This window comes from Chelonia mydas, chromosome 7 (assembly GCF_015237465.2).
Source record: "Chelonia mydas isolate rCheMyd1 chromosome 7, rCheMyd1.pri.v2, whole genome shotgun sequence".
Classification (NCBI taxonomy): domain Eukaryota; kingdom Metazoa; phylum Chordata; order Testudines; family Cheloniidae; genus Chelonia; species Chelonia mydas.
The window spans coordinates 94,087,572-94,106,076 of record NC_057853.1 but is presented as its reverse complement, the minus strand read 5'-3'; the positions used below and the strand labels follow the sequence as shown (position 1 = coordinate 94,106,076).

Sequence of the window (18,505 nt, the reverse complement as noted above, 5' to 3'; positions counted from 1 at the left end):
TGCCCCCGTGGCTGGGCTTTGGGGGGAAGAGGGTGTGAGTGTCCGGGCCAGGGGGTGCAGCTCAGCTCTGGAGGGATGGGAGTGCAGGTGTCTGGGCTCTGGGAGACAACCTCTCTCACAACCCCCTCCAATACCCCCCAAACTGGAACTAGGTTGTTATAGGTCTTTCTTTAACGCTACTCCTGGAGGAATCTATTTTACTGTTGTCTGTATTGACATACTTGTTGACAGGTATTTTGAAATAAATTACCAAAATAATTGAAACTGGAGTGATTATATTGTGTTGTATTGACAAATAAAATATGCAGAATTTTAAAATATTTTGCACAGAATTTTTAATTTTTTTAGTGAAGAATTCTACCAGGAGTAAAAGTTTTAGCTGATCTCAGTAGCATTATCCAGCATATTGTTTCTAGTGTTTGTTTCTAACCATGGCACATGTAATATTTTAAGGATAAAAGAACTAAAGTTTTTAATAAAGAAATTGGAAGTTCAGGAATTGAAGTTACTGGTTCTTAACAAATAAAAATATGAAGAATAAGAATATTTCAGTTGTAACTTGATCACTTTCCAGAAGAACAGTTCCATATCAAACTGTTGTTTTGATAGTGGTGAAATGTTCCACAGGAAATTAAAATGTTGACGAGCCCCATGCAGAATTCCAGTGGAAACCAGTCTGGTTTCTTGCCAGCTCCCCTGCCTGCCTCTCTATCATCCTGACTGCACCAGACAAAAAAGATCAGTACTTTGAACAAGAAAATAAGATCTCTCAAGCAGTACTAATTAGAATAGCAGCTGTTTTTAATCATTCTAAAACCACAGAATATAGCATATAAAAAATTAAATAGGAATGCGGAAATTTTTCTAATTTTGAAAAGTCATATAGTTTAATGTTTAGAATTCCCATTTCATGGGAAATTCCAAATTTTCTTTTTTTATTCCAAAATGGAACTTTTTTTTTAACTTCAGAATTTTCCGTGGAATGGGAATTCAGACTTTCAACATGCTCTGCTTTTTGTTGCTCTGCTTTAATACAAGAATAACTATATTATTGTTTGTCTGAAGTTTTTTCTTGTATCACACAGAAATGCATTTTTAGAAGGTTATGTACAGCAGTTCCTCTACACGTTTCGTTATTTCTGCACACAAGAAGAATTGTTGAAGTTTCTTCTTGATAGAATCAGCAGCACTTTATCCAGGTACAGTAACTTTCTGTGACCAAAACTGTCAAAGTACTAGAGACTTTTCTCCCCACTGTGAAAGAAGTATTTCTAAAAAGAAGCACCTAATTGAGTTGAATTTTGTTTCTTTTTTTAAAAAAAGATTTTCTTGTGAGTAAAGGAATGTCTGCACTACAAGCACTGCAGAGGCACAGCAACTATGCTACTGTAGTGTACACAGTTTCTGCATCAACAGAAGGGGTTTTCCCATCACTATAGTAAATCCACCACTTCCAGAGATGGTAGCTAAGTCGATGGAAAAAATCTTCCATCAACCAAGTTGCGTCTGCAGTGGGGGTTAGTTCAACCTAACTACATTGCACAGGGCACAACATTTTTCACAGCTTTGAGTGAGGTAGGTAAGACGACTTAAGTGTTAGGTGTAGACCAAGCATAAGAGTGGAACACAGTGAAAATAGAGTAAGTTCTGTACTGGACAGTATGCTGTCTTCCTATTTCACTCTGAACTGTGACTTCAGTAGGAGTTTTACCCCAGTAAGTAGCTGGGTATTGGGACATTTTTATAAATGAAAATTTTGTTCCTCTAGAGGTGTAGATGTCAGAGAAAGGGCGACTTTGGTTTTTTGTTTGTTTTAAGTAATACACCTGGCAGCAAATACTTGCACTTCTCTCTCAACCTCTTGTTAAGATTAGACTAAAATGACAATTTCAGTGCACTCACTACCTTTCTCATATTACTAGTGCAAATGAGGATCCCACCTCTCTGCTTAGCAAAATATACAACCGGAGTTTCTACATTCTGCAGGCTTGGATTGAAGACTGTTATAGTGTAGACTTTGCAATAAGATCTGATCTTTTGTGCATGCTACAAGACTTTATTTCTTCCAAGGTAACTTATTGTTATAACGTGTTGTTATTTTGATGAAATCTTTAAGTAAAATGTCAGTTAGATCAAATGTGGTTATGGTATATAAGCAAATGCCATTATTAGGACCCTGGTCTTGCTGAGTAAAATTAGTGTGAAAAAATTATGCCTACTGACACTTTTTTGTTGTATGGCTGTAATAAAATATGTGAATTTTCTTATAAATATAAATGCTCTTTACTTCATTATTAATCTTTTGATGAAAAATCCATAAATTGCCTACTAAAACCTACTTTCCATTTAGATTGCTCCATTAAACGGCTTTGGTGAATGTTTGCTGGCAGTGCTTGAAAATGCTACTGGCGGGAAACGTGGCAGTGTTTTCCAGTGCTATAACTGGGATGAGTGGAAGGAGGAGGAAGAGGATGATACAAAATCTTTACACTCATTGTGCAAAAAGCTCTCTGAAGATGTCTCCCAAAAGGCATGTAGTTTCTTTAGCTTACTTTATATAGAGAGCTGTCTTGTATATTTCTCTTGCAAAAATAAAGGAATATTGAATTTAACACTTTAGGTCCCAATTCAGCAGAGTTCTTATATATGTGCTTAAGCCCCATTGACTTAAAGCTTAGCATGTGCTGAAGTGATTTTCTGATTCAGTAATGATTTGCTATAGTCATACTAATTTTAGAGGCTGTAAAATGTTTACTTCTGTTCCATTTTGTGTCTCATAATTGCTGAAAAAATATTTTTCCTTAAGAAATTTGCTACTATTGTAAATAACCTATTGTGACACTCAGTACTTCGTGGGAACACCCTGCACCCCCATGTTCATCCTTATAATATGATTGTGTGCTGTCCAATGCAAAGTTTGTCATGTTGGGTGTGTTCGGAAGGTTCATGATGCACGGAGCATTGTTGTTAAAGTAATGTTATAGGTTGTAATCTCATGTATATAGTTATGAGGCTGAATATGTGTTCTCATGGCTTAAAACAAGCCCAGGCAAAACTCTCCAGGACCAGAGGGGCACTTCACGCCTCATCAGGGCATGTATGGGACAAACCCAGCCCAGCCTCACAGGAACAAAGGACACTGGCCTAGGCAGCAATAAAGTATCTGTTGAACTCTCAAGTTAGTCACTCCCCTCCCCCTTCCCTTGGTCAGTTTGGGCTTACTATGAGGTAATGCTCACCTGACTCTGAAGGGGCGGCAGGGCAGAGCCAAGAGGGAAGAAAGAACATGATAAAAGGGAGAGATGTTTGCCATGCTTGCTCTCTCTTCCACCTCCATCTACAGACACCACCACCAGGTGACTGAAGCACCAATCAAAGGGGAGAGCCTGGCTGAAGGGCAGGCAGCCAACCTGTGGTGAGAAGTATCTAAGTTTGTAAGGGCACTGAAAGTGTTAAGATCAGTTTAGAATGTGTTTTGCTTTTATTTCTTTCACCAAATCTGACTTCTTTTACTTTGACTTATAATCACTTAAAATCTGTCTTTTGTAGTTAATAAATTTGTTTGTTTATTCTACTTGAAGCATGTCAGAGACTCCCCTTGGGATAACAAGCCTGGTACATATCAATTTTTTTGTTAAATTGATGAACTCATATAAGCTTGCAGCATCCAGTGGGCATAACTGGATACTACAAAACGGAGGTTCCTAGGGTTGTGTCTGGGACTGGAGATATCGGCTAGTGTCATTCGGTTGCGCAATTCAAGCAGTGGCTGGCCAAAAGTGCTCACTCACGTAACTGGGAGCAGCTTACATGCTAGATGCTGTGCGTGAACAGCCCCCGGGAGTGGGGGTTCTCACAGCAAAGCCGGGTAAGGCTCCCAGAGTCGAGGACTGGCGTGACCTAGCAGATCACTGGTCCATGTAACACCAAGGGAACGTCACACCTATGTTAAAAAAAGTTTAAAATGAACAGGAGAAAAAGTGCTTTTTGTCTACGGAATTTCAAAACTTTACTGCACCTTCCTCTTACTCTACTAACTCTCATAAATCAGAATTAGAAGACATCAGCTGGTACAAAGTAACTTCAGAGTCCTGAGAATCCAATAGACTGAAAAAAAGCATCCTCACAAGAAAGAGTCCAAAGTGCTTCACAGATCAAATGTGCTAGATGAATGGCAGGATCCCTCTCCCAATGAGCTTACAGAATGTTATTACCTCTATGCAAAAATCCTATATAATTTAATGGGGGTTAAATCAACAGAGTTCTATGGAAATGACTCTAGATAGTCTATAGCAAAGATGGGGCATGAAGAACAGAGGAAGGGAGACTTGAATAAAGTAGCAGGAAAAGAAGTGGATTTTTTTGATGTACTCGGAGGAGGAAAAGAAATGGAAATGTACAAGGCTACAGAGCAGACAGTTATAGTAATCAAGTCATTACGTAACTAGAGGCTGAACTAATATCACAGTAATGAAGTTCATGAAGAAGTGACAATAACTCAAGATACCGAAGGGAGGAAAAGGAAAAGTATGCATGAAACACAAAGAAGGGGGGGGGGGAGGAAAGCAGGAGTCTAGAATGAGGGCAAGGATGGGAACTCGGGAACAAGAAAGATAGTGTTGACAGTGACGTGGAGAAGGTTTAACGATGCAGTGCATTTTGAACATAGAGGACATACAGTAGGTCTAAATGTCCAAAACTGTAAGTGAGTACAGCTCCCTGAAGGTCATTGGAGATGCACCCTGTGACACAAGGCCTGATTTGGACCATTCTGAGGTGGACATGTCAGAGGCAGAAATTCACAACTAGTTAGTGAGAAGTCTGCGTGCAGGCATAATTTGTAAGTTATCCATGTAGAGAAGAGAACTCAACCTGTGAGAATGTATAGAGGGAGAAAAGGAGGAGGTGAAAGACTAAGTCCTAGTGGTGCCACCAACTGTGTGGGAGAGAAAGAAATGAGAGTTCCCAAGAGCAAGGCAGAAGCTGAATCCATCATAGAACAAAATAAACCTCCATCTGTATTTTATAAAATAATAAAAACTATGTCTCTATATATTTTATGGCTACCTAGAAATAAAATGGCTGCATTTATTGGTTTAGTTTTCTTGTTTTTATACGTACGTCATCAAAGCTGTGTACATGCACACTAACAAATTAGGTGTGTTTACATTACTGGTTGTTAAATGTTAGAGCAAGCCTAACATAAATTGGGTTTTCTCTCCACTCAATAGTTTGTCAGCCTGGACAGCATGGGGCAAGGGACAGAGATTATTATAAAAAAATTGAAGTCTAGGGAATGTATTCTTCTTCATCAGTTCTTACAGTGTTATGGTAGCCTAAATCTGGGGCCTTAAATTCATTCAGTTTCTCCTTCAGTGAATTAAGTTCAAGAGAAGAATTCTATCGTCTGAAGAGACAAGAATGATTCTATAATACAAATTACAGCTAATTTTAAAATTACATCATATTAACTTATCACTGGCAACTGTAGCTCTGTATAAGTTGGTCAATCATATGATGCATTTCTTGAAATGTCTAATTTTTATATCCTCAGGCACTGAAGTGGTAGGGTAGCAAAGATATTTTAGTGAACAAATAGCATGAACATTTCATAGCAGTAATTCAGTGTGAAACTTTTATGGACAAAATGATGTGCTTTATTATGTCTAGCAATTGCTGTATTGGATACACTAGGAATTTTCTATTAAACAACTGTAAGTCTTAGAATGATGCAGCAGCATTCCTCTTTAGATTTTATTTTCTGGGTAAGACTTGCAATGAATTGCCCAATCCAGGGAAACTAGTAAGAAAGATAAATATAAACTATTGAACTGTTGAGAGCACTAAGACATTTTAATGAAATTGACCTTAAGAATGAGCTAGTTTAAATAATACTCTGATATTTTTTTAAAAATACAGCTTCATTGAATTCTAGCAGCTTTGTACATAAGCCTGATTGGCTGGACATGTTATATTAGCCAACCAAAGCAATATGAAGAAACCAATTTAGTATATCTTTTATGGGACTAATCTTGACGACCAATTACAAAAGCTTTTGGGCTCAAAAAAGGGCTCTTATATAACTCAGGCCTGGCCTACGCTACAAAGCTTGGTCAATGTGAGCTATCTGGTGTTGACCTAGTTGTGCATGTGCTTACCCTTAAATTTGTCTCTCACCGATGTAAGCACCCCCTTACAGCAATGCGGTAACGCTATCTCCCAGAGCGACAATGAGCCATGGTACAAATTTTTGAAATGCCTTTTCCTGATTGCCCAGTTTGGCAAGCACACCTAGCAGCTCTCCATTTTTGTGTGCAGCTGCCAAGACGACCATGCCAGATATGCTCCAGCCTGGAGCAGACAGGAGATACTGGATCTTCTGGGACTGCGGGGACAAGAGGCTCTGGAGGCACAGCTTTAGACCAGCCATGGAAATGTGGACATCTGTGAGCAGATTGCACAGGGGATGCAGAAAAAGGGGTATGACACAGATCAGCAACAGTGCTGCATGAAAGTGAAGGAACTTCAGCAGGCATATCAGAAGGCCAGGGAGGCCACCAATCTGGTACTAAACTGCAAACCTACTGCTTTTACGAAGAACTAGATACCACGCTTGGCGGAGTCCCCACCACCACCCCGCATGCCACTGTAGATACCTCCAGTCCTTGCTGTGAATAGTGAGGACGAGGAGGATGAAGGACTTGTGATTGGGCGGTCCAGCTTTACTGCAAGCCAGGACCTGTTTGAGACTCCATCACAGTCCAGTCAGCCCCGGCAGTCTAGCCCGAGTGAACTCAATGCAGAGGAAGGAATCTTGGGTAAGTGAGTAAATGTATTTCCTATTGCAGTGATGTGCTGATTGTGCCACCACTTTAGCAGGACACAGCTATCAATTTTTCATGAATTTACTCATATTAGAAGAGGTAGCGACACAACAGCAAGAGGTAGTTATCTGCTTTTCGTTCCCCTGAACAGTTAGGTGGAGGGAGCTATCCAGAGCAGGTTAAAGGAATGTCCCTGGAATCTTCCTGAGAGATCTCAATAAAACATTTTCATAGACACGCTCTGTAATACTCTCCCGAAGGTTTCCAGGGATGGTAGCATAGGCAGCGTGCAACTCGTTTGTTTGGGGAGGCTTGGCATGAATGCCGGAAGCTCCCTAGAAATGGGAGGGGCCACCAGTGCCCTGCTCTGCCCCGAGGCCCCACCCCCACTTAGCCTCTTCCCCCAAGGCCTCGCCAGCTCCTCTCTGCCCTTCCCCGAGGTGCCCCCCTCCATCGCTTACTCCTTTCTTCCCCCTTCTGCCTTAAGGGCAAACAACGGGGGAAGGATACAGGGAGGAGCTAGCAGTGGGTGGGAGACCTCAGGGGAAGAGGGTGACCAAGGGCGGGAAGAGGCTGAGCAGGGGCGGGGCCCAGGGAGAAGAGGCTGAGTGAGGGCGTGGCCTCAGGGCAGAGCACAACTGGGACCACAGTTTCGGCGCTGGTGGCCCCCTCACTTCTCAGGAACTTCCGCCAGTGGCACTCCAAAGGCAGCAGGCCAGCGGGCCTCCAAAGGGAGGTGCACAGCATCTGGCATTTCTTGCCCTATCTGGGGAGGTTTAGCCTCCCCAAGTCTCTTATTCCCACCGCAATAACTTCCCGTCAGCAATAACTTCATCAGGCACCGCTGCAGTAAGCAGGCTAGTGGCATATGGGCCCAGGCAGTTTCCAGATGCAAGACACAGCAGCTGAGCTCTCTGTTTTTGTCACCCGCAGGAGTGATATCTCAGCTAAAATCACCACTATCTGTGGAAAATGGTGCCAGCATTCCATGCCAATGCCCTTTACTAATGCAACTCATTGTTTCATGCAACCAAGCAATTCCTCCTAATTTCCCTCACTCCTGGAGGGCCATTACTCACCATGGCTGGAGTTGAGTGGCATTGTGCACAAGCACTCCCAAGCAGAAGTGTCAATAAGCAAGTCTTGTTTAAAACTTATGGGGAGCAAGGGAAAGAAGTTCTGTATCTTCACTTTGGCTTTCTGTTGCTACTATACTGACAGTGTGTTTATCTGTAGCTGCTGCTATTGCAGCTTTGAGGGGTACCCCTTCCGCACCCGCAGAATGCCTGAGCCAGGTAACTAGGTGAAAGAAGGGGACTCTGCATGACATGTTCAGCAAGATCCTGCAAGCCAGGGCTGCATCAGACCATGAGCAGAGGGCCTGGAGGGTGAATATTACAGACTGTATGAAGAAGGAAAGAGCGGACAGGAGAAAGTCCTAGCAGGAAAAGGAGTGGGAGATGCACCAGAATGTAATGGGGCTTCTCCCGCAGCAAACGGGTGCTGCAGGTTCAACAATCACAGGCTCACCTCCCTTTGTAGTCCATGGCTAACTCCATTAGAGCACCTCCCTACAGCCCCTCTCAACGTTCCATGAGGCATCAGGGGCTGGATCCCTACCCCTACTGCTCCACATCAGGGGACATTAAGGACAACCAAAGCTTCACATACATTGACCTGTGACAGCCGAGTTTGCTCTATGTATAGCTAAAATGAATATGAATGTTCTTTCTGCTGCTTAAGCTCTGTTACATTAAAAACTTAATAAATTTATGGATCTGCTTTTAACTTGCACAGATTGATTTGATTGATTGATTGATTTGCAGTGTTTTCATTACTTAATAAAATTCTGTTGTTTTGGAAAATAATGCATCTTTTTTAGTTCCCAGCATGTGCTGCAGAATGCCTAGCAGTACTGAAAGCACCCATTTACTTGTTGTTGCACAATGTGATACAACTCATAAGATCAGTGACTATCAGTGTAATAACCATAAATGTACAGCAAGTATCACAAAATTAACAAGTGCTTTATTTATAGATGTATACCAAGCACCACACAATTCCTAATAGGCCCCAAAACAGAGCCCAAGTAGAGCACAGCATACCACAACACATTACTGTGGCTCACTGTTAAAGTGTTCCTTCAAAGCCTCCTTGAGCCATATAACTCCACACTGATCTCTTTAATAACCCTTGTGTCTGGCTGTTCGAACTCGGCAGACAGCCCTTCTACCCTGGCTGCAACTTTCCCCCCTTTGCCTCACAGATATTATGGAGGGCACAGCAGGCAGCTTGGATTTATTTTTTTTCACTGAGATCCAATCTTGTGAATAAGCAAGGCCAGCGTCCCTTTAGTTTACCAAAAGCACATCCAACTATCATTCTGCAGCTAGTAGTTGAATCTTTCCTTGGTGCCATCAAGATGGCCAGCATACAGCTTCATGAGCAAGGGGTAGGTTGGGTCCCCCAGAATTGCTACTGGCATTTCAATATCACTAATAGTAATCCACCAGTCAGGAAATAAAGTCCCTGCTTGTGGCTTTCTGAACAGTCAATAAACTTAAAGACGCAAGCGTCATGCACCTTCCTTGACCAGCCAACACTGATGTTGAAGTGTCCATGGTGATCCACCAATGCTTGCATAACCAAAGAAAGGTAGCCCTTTCTGTTGATTTATTCTCTGGCATGGTGGTCTGGTGTCAAAATAGGGAACCCCGTTGCTTCAAATCCATCCACTATGTCCTGCACGCTTGCATGACAATAGTTCTCAAAGTGGATTGTCCAACTCCAAAATGATTTCCCACTGACTGGTAGCAATCCAGCATTGCAAGTTGCAAGACAGTGCAATTGCCACTTGCTTCTCCACTGTCAGTGCAGCTCTCAGTCTGGTGTCCCTGTGCTTGAGGGTTGGGGCGAGTTCAGCACATCGATCCAGGATTGTGGCTTTTGCACATCTGAAAGTTCTGCTGCAAAAGTTATGCCTATAATAAGCTACTTTTTTCTTGTATAGAGCTTTAACTGGAAACTCTCCAAAGGAAATGGCCCTATTGCACATCATCAGAAAGAAAGACCATACACAGTTGGGTCAGCTTTACCGAAGCCATGCTATTACAGTTCTACAGAAGAATTCTCTGGCTCTTATGCTAAAGCAAATGAAGGAGGATCTCTCTTAACTGAATATAGTGCACAAGAGCTTTGCTGTCAACTGACACTGTTACAACAGGTAAAAAGACTGGATTCTATTGAGAGTGAGAACAAATCAGTGTAAATGTTTGTGTAGTCACCCTTCTTCCTTCCTCCCTCACCTACCCGCCATGTGTAGGTTCACAACACCTATGGAAAAATAGGCTAGTTTCCTCCCCAAGTCCCTGCAATGTCTGGAGTCACTAGGATCAGGAGTTCTGGTAATGGTTTCTCCTGAGAACCTTAGGGAAGAGAACATAGACGAAGAAAAAGTATTTCTTGTGATACCTAAAATAATTGCCAGGCCTAATAATCACTATGATTTAAATTTTTGTCTGTGTAGGAAATGTTCCATAAATGCCATCCAGTACACTTCCTAAATTCAAGAGCACTTGGTGTCAAAGATAAATGCACCACTATACAAAAGTAAGTGAGTTACTTTTCCTATCCCCACTTCCCTGCTGATGCATTGTTGATTTTTGTATTACACTTTGTGTATATATGGAAAGTGGAAAATGGAGAATCTACAGTGTCTTTCCGTTATTCCTCACTGTGAATTTTTCTTTTTACATTGAATTTTTTCCTTCAGATGACTTGTAAAATGAAGTTCAGCAGACCAAAAATTTTTCTTTAGGCCATATTGTCAAGGTGACTTGAAATCCAGAGTAGAGCAGGTCAAAAAATATTTGCTAAATACATTTTTGAAAAATATTGTGATATTTTTCAAGTATATTATGTGGTAATTATATCCATATAGATAGACAGAATTTGATTATTTTTCCATCTTGTAGCACTGATTGAATAATTCATATGTGTGTGTGTGTGTGTGTGTGTGTGTGTGTATATATTTGTAAACATATGGAAATTTTATTGCAGTTTTTAAAGAAAAGTGATTCATACTTTTATTACTTGCGCAGCTCTAATCCAGAATAAATATTAACCTTATCACCAGTACACACACAATCTTCATTATCCTTGTTTTTGTTTTAATTCATCTTAATTGTTATGTGGATTCAGCTAGTTTCTATCTAGTAATTGTTAATTGTGACATCTAGACTCGATTCAAGGAGTCTCAAAGAAAGGAGACACAAGCTGGATCTTTTGCCCTACCATTTAAAATCCAATAAAAATGCCATCTAGCTCCTACTGTGTTGTAGCGCAGATAGGGCTCTCTCTTTTTAATATCTCACTTTTTTATGTTCATGTTCATATTCCACAAAATAAAACCTGGACTAACTTTTTGGTGAGTACGGCCCTTTGACCGCTGTTTATGATGTGAGAAATGCTTTGTTATTGTTAGTCAAACTAAAGAAATTGCTCAAGTTGCGAAACTTGTGATTTTTTTTTTTAAGTAATCCCATCTGCAGATGTGTACAATGTATGTTGGTACTGGAATTATAAAGTCTACACAGAGAAGAGAAATTAATATACGATAGAATCCCAGCACATGCCCTTTGAAAATGTATTAATCAAGATTGTAACTAAACAACATATTATTCATTTTAAAAATGATTAGAATGTTAACATCTTTTCCTTCATGTTTTGTAGCTGTAATGTCTAAATTCCCTATATGTTTGTGTTTCACAGAGCTGTTCCCACTGAATCACTGTCACTTAAAGTCTGTAACCTCTTTCTGCCAAATTGCATACAAGACAAGTACCTCTTACAGCTTTTAAGAAATGCAGACAATATCAGCACCTGGGTTGCTGCTGAAATTGTTACAAGTCATACTTCCAAGGTTTGCTATCATTTTTATTTGGTTATTAAATTAGGCAGTAGTTAGTTATTTGCTATTGTTTACTGCTTCTATATAGCAAACCTACACAAAAAGCCTGAAATGTGCCTGCCAGTGTGTTGGCAACAGTTTATTGCATTGTTGTTGGCAGATCCACTTAGTGTTTGGGATCTGTTCTGGTGGTGGGGTTAAAGACTTTAATAGAAGATAAGAATTCATATACCATGAGACAGCAGATGTTTGACTTTCTGCTATTGAAATGGCCTTCTTATCACTGAAAGACTTTCTAACTAGAACTTTGAGAGGCAGGGTGCTGCAGTTCTGCTGCTATTTTAGCTCAAGTAACAAATCCTAAACCAAAATGTACCTTTTTTTTTCCCTCTTCTAATTTCATTTTCTCACATTTCTAGTCTACTTTTAAGGTCGATTGAACTAATACTTTCCTCAAGAAAAAAAATAAAGCTTGATGTTCATTAAACATGAAGACAGGTTTCAGAGTAGCAGCCGTGTTAGTCTGTATTCGCAAAAAGAAAAGGAGTACTTGTGGCACCTTAGCGACTAACCAATTTATTTGAGCATAAGCTTTCGTGAGCTACAGCTCACTTCATCCGATGAAGTGAACTGTAGCCAACGAAAGCTTATGCTCAAATAAATTGGTTAGTCTCTAAGGTGCCACAAGTACTCCTTTTCTTTTTATTAAACATGAAGTCATTTTTTGCATTGGTATTTACGTTCTGAATGTCTTCATCAGAAATCTCTCTATTAACTTATTAATACAACATTTTCTAAATTAATCATGATAAAGTCAACAGAAACCAGTGGTCCCATAACAACTCGTGGTGGGTGTTGGTAACAACTTTTGTATAAAAATTAGTGGTGACAACAGAGTTCAAGTTCCCAAAGCCTACGTTTTTATCTGCCAAGCAAATAGCATCACCACTGGCAGTACAAGAAGTACTTAGGCTGCTCTTGATGCTTTAATGGTCAATTCCTTTCTGACCATGATAGTAGACCTGGAACTGAATCTGCCCACACAGATTAAACCAGTCTAATCCAAATCCAAGTGGTAACCATACATTTAGTGAACATCACTGTGTGCACAATTTCTTTTCTTTTTATATTGGAGACTTCCCTGGAGCATAAGTCGCCATAAGTGAGAATCATTAAGATAATATCTTCGGGGAAGAGCCAGTTGCTCATTTGTTGGTTTTCTGAAGCTATCGTCTCAATTACCCCTCACCCTCTTACTTCTGAACAGAATATTTCTGTTCTGTCTTTCAATTGGCTATCATGGGAGTATTTTTACTTCTCATGTGAAGAGAGATGAGCACTAATACCTCAGTAGGGGTAGTGTGTAATGTGTCTTAGAATGGTAAATTATGGGAGCTCCATCCAGGTCTGCAAATCCACCCCAAAGTGGTAATCCATAAAAATGGGTACCTTCAAAGAACAACAATTACAGGTGAGTAATTACCTCATATTCCTCTGTGTTCAGTCAGAATATTTGTGCAATAAAAAACTCTAGTATAATAACTTTATCATGGACTTTTGATAGCTTCATTAACTTTAAGAGAGTATAAGAGGTTTGTCACCAAACCCCCAAATTGGAATTACATTATAACTGTTACTGTTGTTTTTGTTTGTTTTACTTGTTTGTCTATGGCACTTCTCAGAAACCTACAAATTGGAGAGCAACTTCTGCTACTTTTGAAAACAAAGCCTGAGATGGGGTATTTTATCAGAATATGGCAGCCATAACATACAGTTCTCTAATCCTCTGTCAATTTTGAGTATAGTATTATTTAGTTGTTGTAATTTAGCCAATCAGAATGTAACAAAGTCAGTTTATTTTTGCCAACTTTTAAAATGCCAGTTTATACAATTGGTACTACACTTGAACACATTTAGATGAGTGATTTTCATTTAATCACTCACTTGTTCCCAATTGTTTCTGTCCTTTCGCCTCCTTAGAATTAATTATGTCTTCCCAACCAGTTAAGAGTTTTAGGATGAAGAGTTTTACTGGCAGTAGAGTTGCAAGTTGGCCTTCGGACTATGTCCTCAAATGGAAATAAAATGGTATCCAGCTTAAGTTTCTTCATAGCAATTGGCTTCATGTGATGACTCCCAAACATAATATTTGTGTTAGCTCCAGCAAATTACTATTCATTATTATTTGTATTACCATAATACCTAAAAGCCCTTGTCATGGCCCAGTGTGATGTACTAGATTTTAATATATAACTTTATTTTTTCCAGTTGCAGGTGAACTTACTATCAAAATTTCTCCTTCTAGCAAAATCTTGCTATGAACAAAGAAATTTTGCTACCGCAATGCAAATCTTAAGAGGGCTGGAAAATCTTATAGTACGACAGCTACCAGTAAGTGAGGACTTTTGGACTTTTTTCCCCTGTGTAGACATTTTTTTCTAGCAAAAGTAAGTGTTCCATTACCAAGATTAATCTGAAAAGATATCAAAGCATTTTATTTACTTTTTTAAGGCTTGGAAAACTTTACCATCAAAAGTGTCTGAAATAATGGAAGAACTCAAGGCTGTTGAGGTACAGTATGAGTCTCTCGTGTGAAATACTTATGTGACACTTCGTTGGTTCTCTTTGCAGGATTGAAGCCAAAACACAGTTTATACTGTATAAAAAATTGTTCCTTGTTTAATTACTTCCACATAAACTTGATTATTTTACAGTTGACTTTTGGGTTTTTCCACCTGCCAAGACCAAAATGCCAACCTGGGCTCTGAAAGTCAAGTTGCATTTTTTTCTGGGTTGCATCTAATTGCCAGAAATTAATATTGTGCAACTAGCACTTAATTAACAATTCTCTTGATGATAGTCAGGGCAGAACAGTTCACTCTCCCACAGGTATGTTGATGCTACAGAGGTAACAGAAGTAAAAATTACTAACAATAAGAGCTGGTTAGAATTTTATAATGAAATTTTGTCTAAATTTGGCCTATTGGAAAACTGTTGGGATTTTTTTCTGTGAAAAGACTTCAGTTTTCTTCAATTTCCTTTTTTCAATAAAAAGGAAAATTAGACCATAACATAAACATCACAGGTTTGCTGTTCCCAGCCAATGGGAGCTGCAGGAAACAGCAGCCAGGCCCATGCTGCTTTCCGCAGCTCCCTTTAGCCGGGAACGATGAACCACGGCCACTGGGAGCTGCGGGCGGCCATGCAAATAAACAAACGGTATGGCGACCCGCCAGTGGCTTGCCCTGATGGGCCGCAGGTTGCCCACCACTGCTCTAAGTTCAAGCTCTAGCTGACTTCTAAGGGAGAAAAATGCAAAGGCAGGGATGCTCAAGTCAGAATCTTACCAAATAGCACCTGGGACTATTTAGCCCAAAACAAAGGCCAGTCTACTTACCCACCAACGGACTCAGTAATACCTCAGTTGTCAGCAGTACCCCAGACTGCTGGTAGTGCTAATAAAATCATCTTGGACATCTTATCTTGCTCCATTATTTAGGCTTTTGATGCAAGGCCTAACCCATTGCCACTTTTTAAAGATGACACATACCAAAAGTTAAATGTTAACACTTTCACTCTAGTATTTTGTAAAACACTGTTTTGAATGACTGAAAACAATGGTGGAGATTTTCAGAGCCAGCTAGGAGATTGACACCCAGCTCCTATTAATTTCACAGGGAATTATATGGCTGTATCCCCTAGAGACCTTAGAAAATCTCAACCAACATCTCTCAGTAACTGTCATAACATTTCATCACTAACGTTTTTATATACTTGTGAAATTGAGTTTGCTTAGCCCTAAGGTGCATTCTGTGATTCCACTTATAACGTTGGTTGAAAATTAGAAATGTTGATTAAGAACTCCATATGGGCTATCTTCTAATTAAAGTAACTTTTGTTCCATGCTCTACCTTAATTGAGCTGCCACCAGGTTGATCAAATGCATTATCTCCTTCATCTCTATTTTAATTTCTATACTGTACATGAAAAAATTACTGTAAAACAAAAATGTTTGTTAGAGACATAAAACTGAGGACTACTTTATGAAGCCTGCTCTGACATTTATCACGGGCTTTCCTTGTGTAAATTATACCAGGTGTTTTTAAAAAGTGACAGTTTGTGTTTGATGGAAGGAGAGAGATTCAAAACGCTCCCTACAATTCCATCAGCCCATGTTCTGGCCATGCATGTCCAACAGCTTGAAACTGGAGGATTTACTATGACAAATGGAGCTCATAAGTGGACTAAACTTAGGTAATTATTTTAATTATACATATGTCACCTATATTGTCCAGTGAGTCGTAAGAATGTCAGTGCACTTTTGGCAGTTTAAAACACTTCAGTCATTTTGACAACTTATTAAAGAGACAAATACTGTACAAATGGATGCCATGTGCCTTTGAATTTCCTTTTAATGTTTTATTATCAGCACTACAGCAGACTAATGTTTTTCTCTATTTTCTTTAAAGAAACATTGCAAAAGTTGTGAGCCAGGTTCATGCATTTCAAGAAAATCCCTATACCTTTACTACAGATTTCAAGCTCCAGTCTTACCTCAAACAAAGAATAGCTCATTTTAATGATGCAGACATTTCTGCTTTAGCGGCTGACAACTGTGCCAACTTCCATCAGATACCAGCTGAAAAACATTCCCGAAAAATTCAGGACGCATTGCGCAGAATGAAGGCAACATTTCAATAATTGTTTTCATTTTACCTGCATGTTTAATTCTAACTCCGGAGTATAAAACTGGATGAAAATGGCTTTGGCTCCTGTATCAATTCCCAAGCAAACACTCGAGTGAAAGTAGTTTTAAAACATTAGCTCTATCTTAAATGGATATATTTCTTATCACAGAATCATAAAATGCTAGCTAATGAAAAATCTTAGACCTAAGCAATGGGAAAAAAGGATGACTTAGTCTCTAGTATGAAAGAATAGTCCATAGATGATGTCAGAAGAGAAGTAATGTGTAAAGAATCGAATGTTTCAACTTTCAGTGCTGTTTTGGCTTAAAAGAATTCAAATTATAATTTACAAAACATAGATTATTTTTTTTTATGTAAGCACTGTACATTTGTATCCTGTTGCTACGTATTTGATCTTATGGATATAGATCCTCTGCTAGCCTTACATTTTTGATGGGTTTTGCTTTTGTCTTAGTTTTACATTATGAATGTCAAAACTAAACTCTTGATTTTGAGTGATGGAGAATCTTCCCATTGGACATCGAGACAGAATAAGTAAAAAGGGAAACACTGCACTGTGTATTTTTAATGCCCTTGAGCCAGCCTATCTCCATATAAAACTCAGATCTGAATCAACATTTTACCACTGTGCTGACCTGCTTCTGCCTTCATAGCCTAATGAAGAGAGTAATTTTTAAGGTTTGCTTGCTTCGTCTCCAGTTGTGATAAGTAATAGTTGTAAAATTTGTATGTGAATTTACATGAACATCATTATGCCTTGTGCTGAGGTTACTTTCCTAGTATTGTAATGTTCAAAAGTATGATAATACAAAATAACTTTGCATCAAGTTTGTAACTGCATCATGCCAAAAGTTGGTATTTATAATATTTTTGCAGTGAGCTGTGCTTATAAAATACTCTGGCAATGAAATGTGGTGCTATAGCTAGAAAGTTCATTGAGGTACCCCAGGCTTATGGAAAATATCTAAAACGTTAGCTTTATCAACAAGATACAGACAAGTATTTCTGTATTGTTTTCAGAGGGGTGGGGTCTTAATGTTACCAAAAAAACCAGCTAAAATATACAAGTAAAATGCATTTCTCAGATGATAAAGTGGTGGTGTCAGAATGGAGAAAGGCTTTAAAAGAAAGGAGAAACATCCTGTTGAATTCCCTGGAAATATTCTTGTAATTGGGGTGTTCTCCTGGTCATGTTGACTGTAATGACATTTATTCTGTATTTTTTAGAAAGACTTAAGATCTTTAGCTACAGAAGAAAATGGCTTACTACTAAGAAATTGGGAGATGCACACTTGTCGTATTTTGTAAATTGTAACACCCTGTTGCTGCTGAATTTGTAAATATTCAACAGAAAATGCATGTGCATGTGTTAAGTTGTGGTCTGTGTCCAATGTTTAAGAGAAAAAGATCCCAATCTGATGGCAATATATGATCACCAACTTCCTGCTCCCTTTTTCCCCAGTCAGACACAGGTGTGCTAATTCTTTCCATTAACTACTACAATTATTTCTTCACACTGTGATGTATTTTCAACGCAAGGCCAAATTTGTGCTCTGTTACTGGTGTAACTGAGAACACCTCTGTCTGTGATCAGGGAGTTTTTGCATAAATCTTTGTCATTAAGAAGCAATTCTGTGAATCCTGAATCACAGCTAAAGAAGTAAAATTTGTTGCTATCTTTTGATTGTGTTCATATAATATATTTGCAACATATGAAGTACTCTAGTTTGAAGTATTCTTACATTACTACAGTATATGAAGAAAGATGGCAATGACAGATGCAGAATTGCCAGACAAATCTTTTTAAAATATATTATCTATCTTATTTTAATCTGTTCTTAATTATCTTTAGTTGTTGGCTTTTTCTCAATCAAAAAGCTGCCATCCACTTAGAAGCTACATCTTGCCAAAGCAAAACAGCAGTCCATAAAGTGATTGAAGCTCCATCAGTGTGAAGGGCTCAGATGGTTTAGTTGATGCATTTTTATACAACCAGAAGTTTGCTATGGTCAGTCAGATTATTGTAAACTATTTTGTATTTATTTAGCAACTATATTTTTAAA

General features: G+C 39.1%; 1 protein-coding gene across 3 annotated transcripts in view; it reads left to right on the top strand.

Moving 5' to 3' along the window:
* Positions 1-17,834, top strand: part of KNDC1 (kinase non-catalytic C-lobe domain containing 1) — a 124,380-nt gene extending 106,546 nt beyond the window's left edge. For 2 of the 3 annotated variants that reach the window (XM_037905471.2, XM_043551630.1), the window contains exons 21-30: positions 1,086-1,199; positions 1,923-2,070; positions 2,351-2,530; positions 9,835-10,047; positions 10,351-10,433; positions 11,595-11,745; positions 14,002-14,124; positions 14,245-14,304; positions 15,830-15,987; positions 16,203-17,834. In XM_037905471.2, coding sequence (XP_037761399.1) covers positions 1,086-1,199; positions 1,923-2,070; positions 2,351-2,530; positions 9,835-10,047; positions 10,351-10,433; positions 11,595-11,745; positions 14,002-14,124; positions 14,245-14,304; positions 15,830-15,987; positions 16,203-16,434 — 1,462 coding nt within the window. In that variant the 3' untranslated portion in view covers positions 16,435-17,834. The remainder of the gene's footprint in view (positions 1-1,085; positions 1,200-1,922; positions 2,071-2,350; positions 2,531-9,834; positions 10,048-10,350; positions 10,434-11,594; positions 11,746-14,001; positions 14,125-14,244; positions 14,305-15,829; positions 15,988-16,202) is intronic. The other variant, XM_043551631.1, reaches the window with a different exon arrangement.
* The last annotated feature ends 671 nt before the right edge of the window (positions 17,835-18,505 follow it).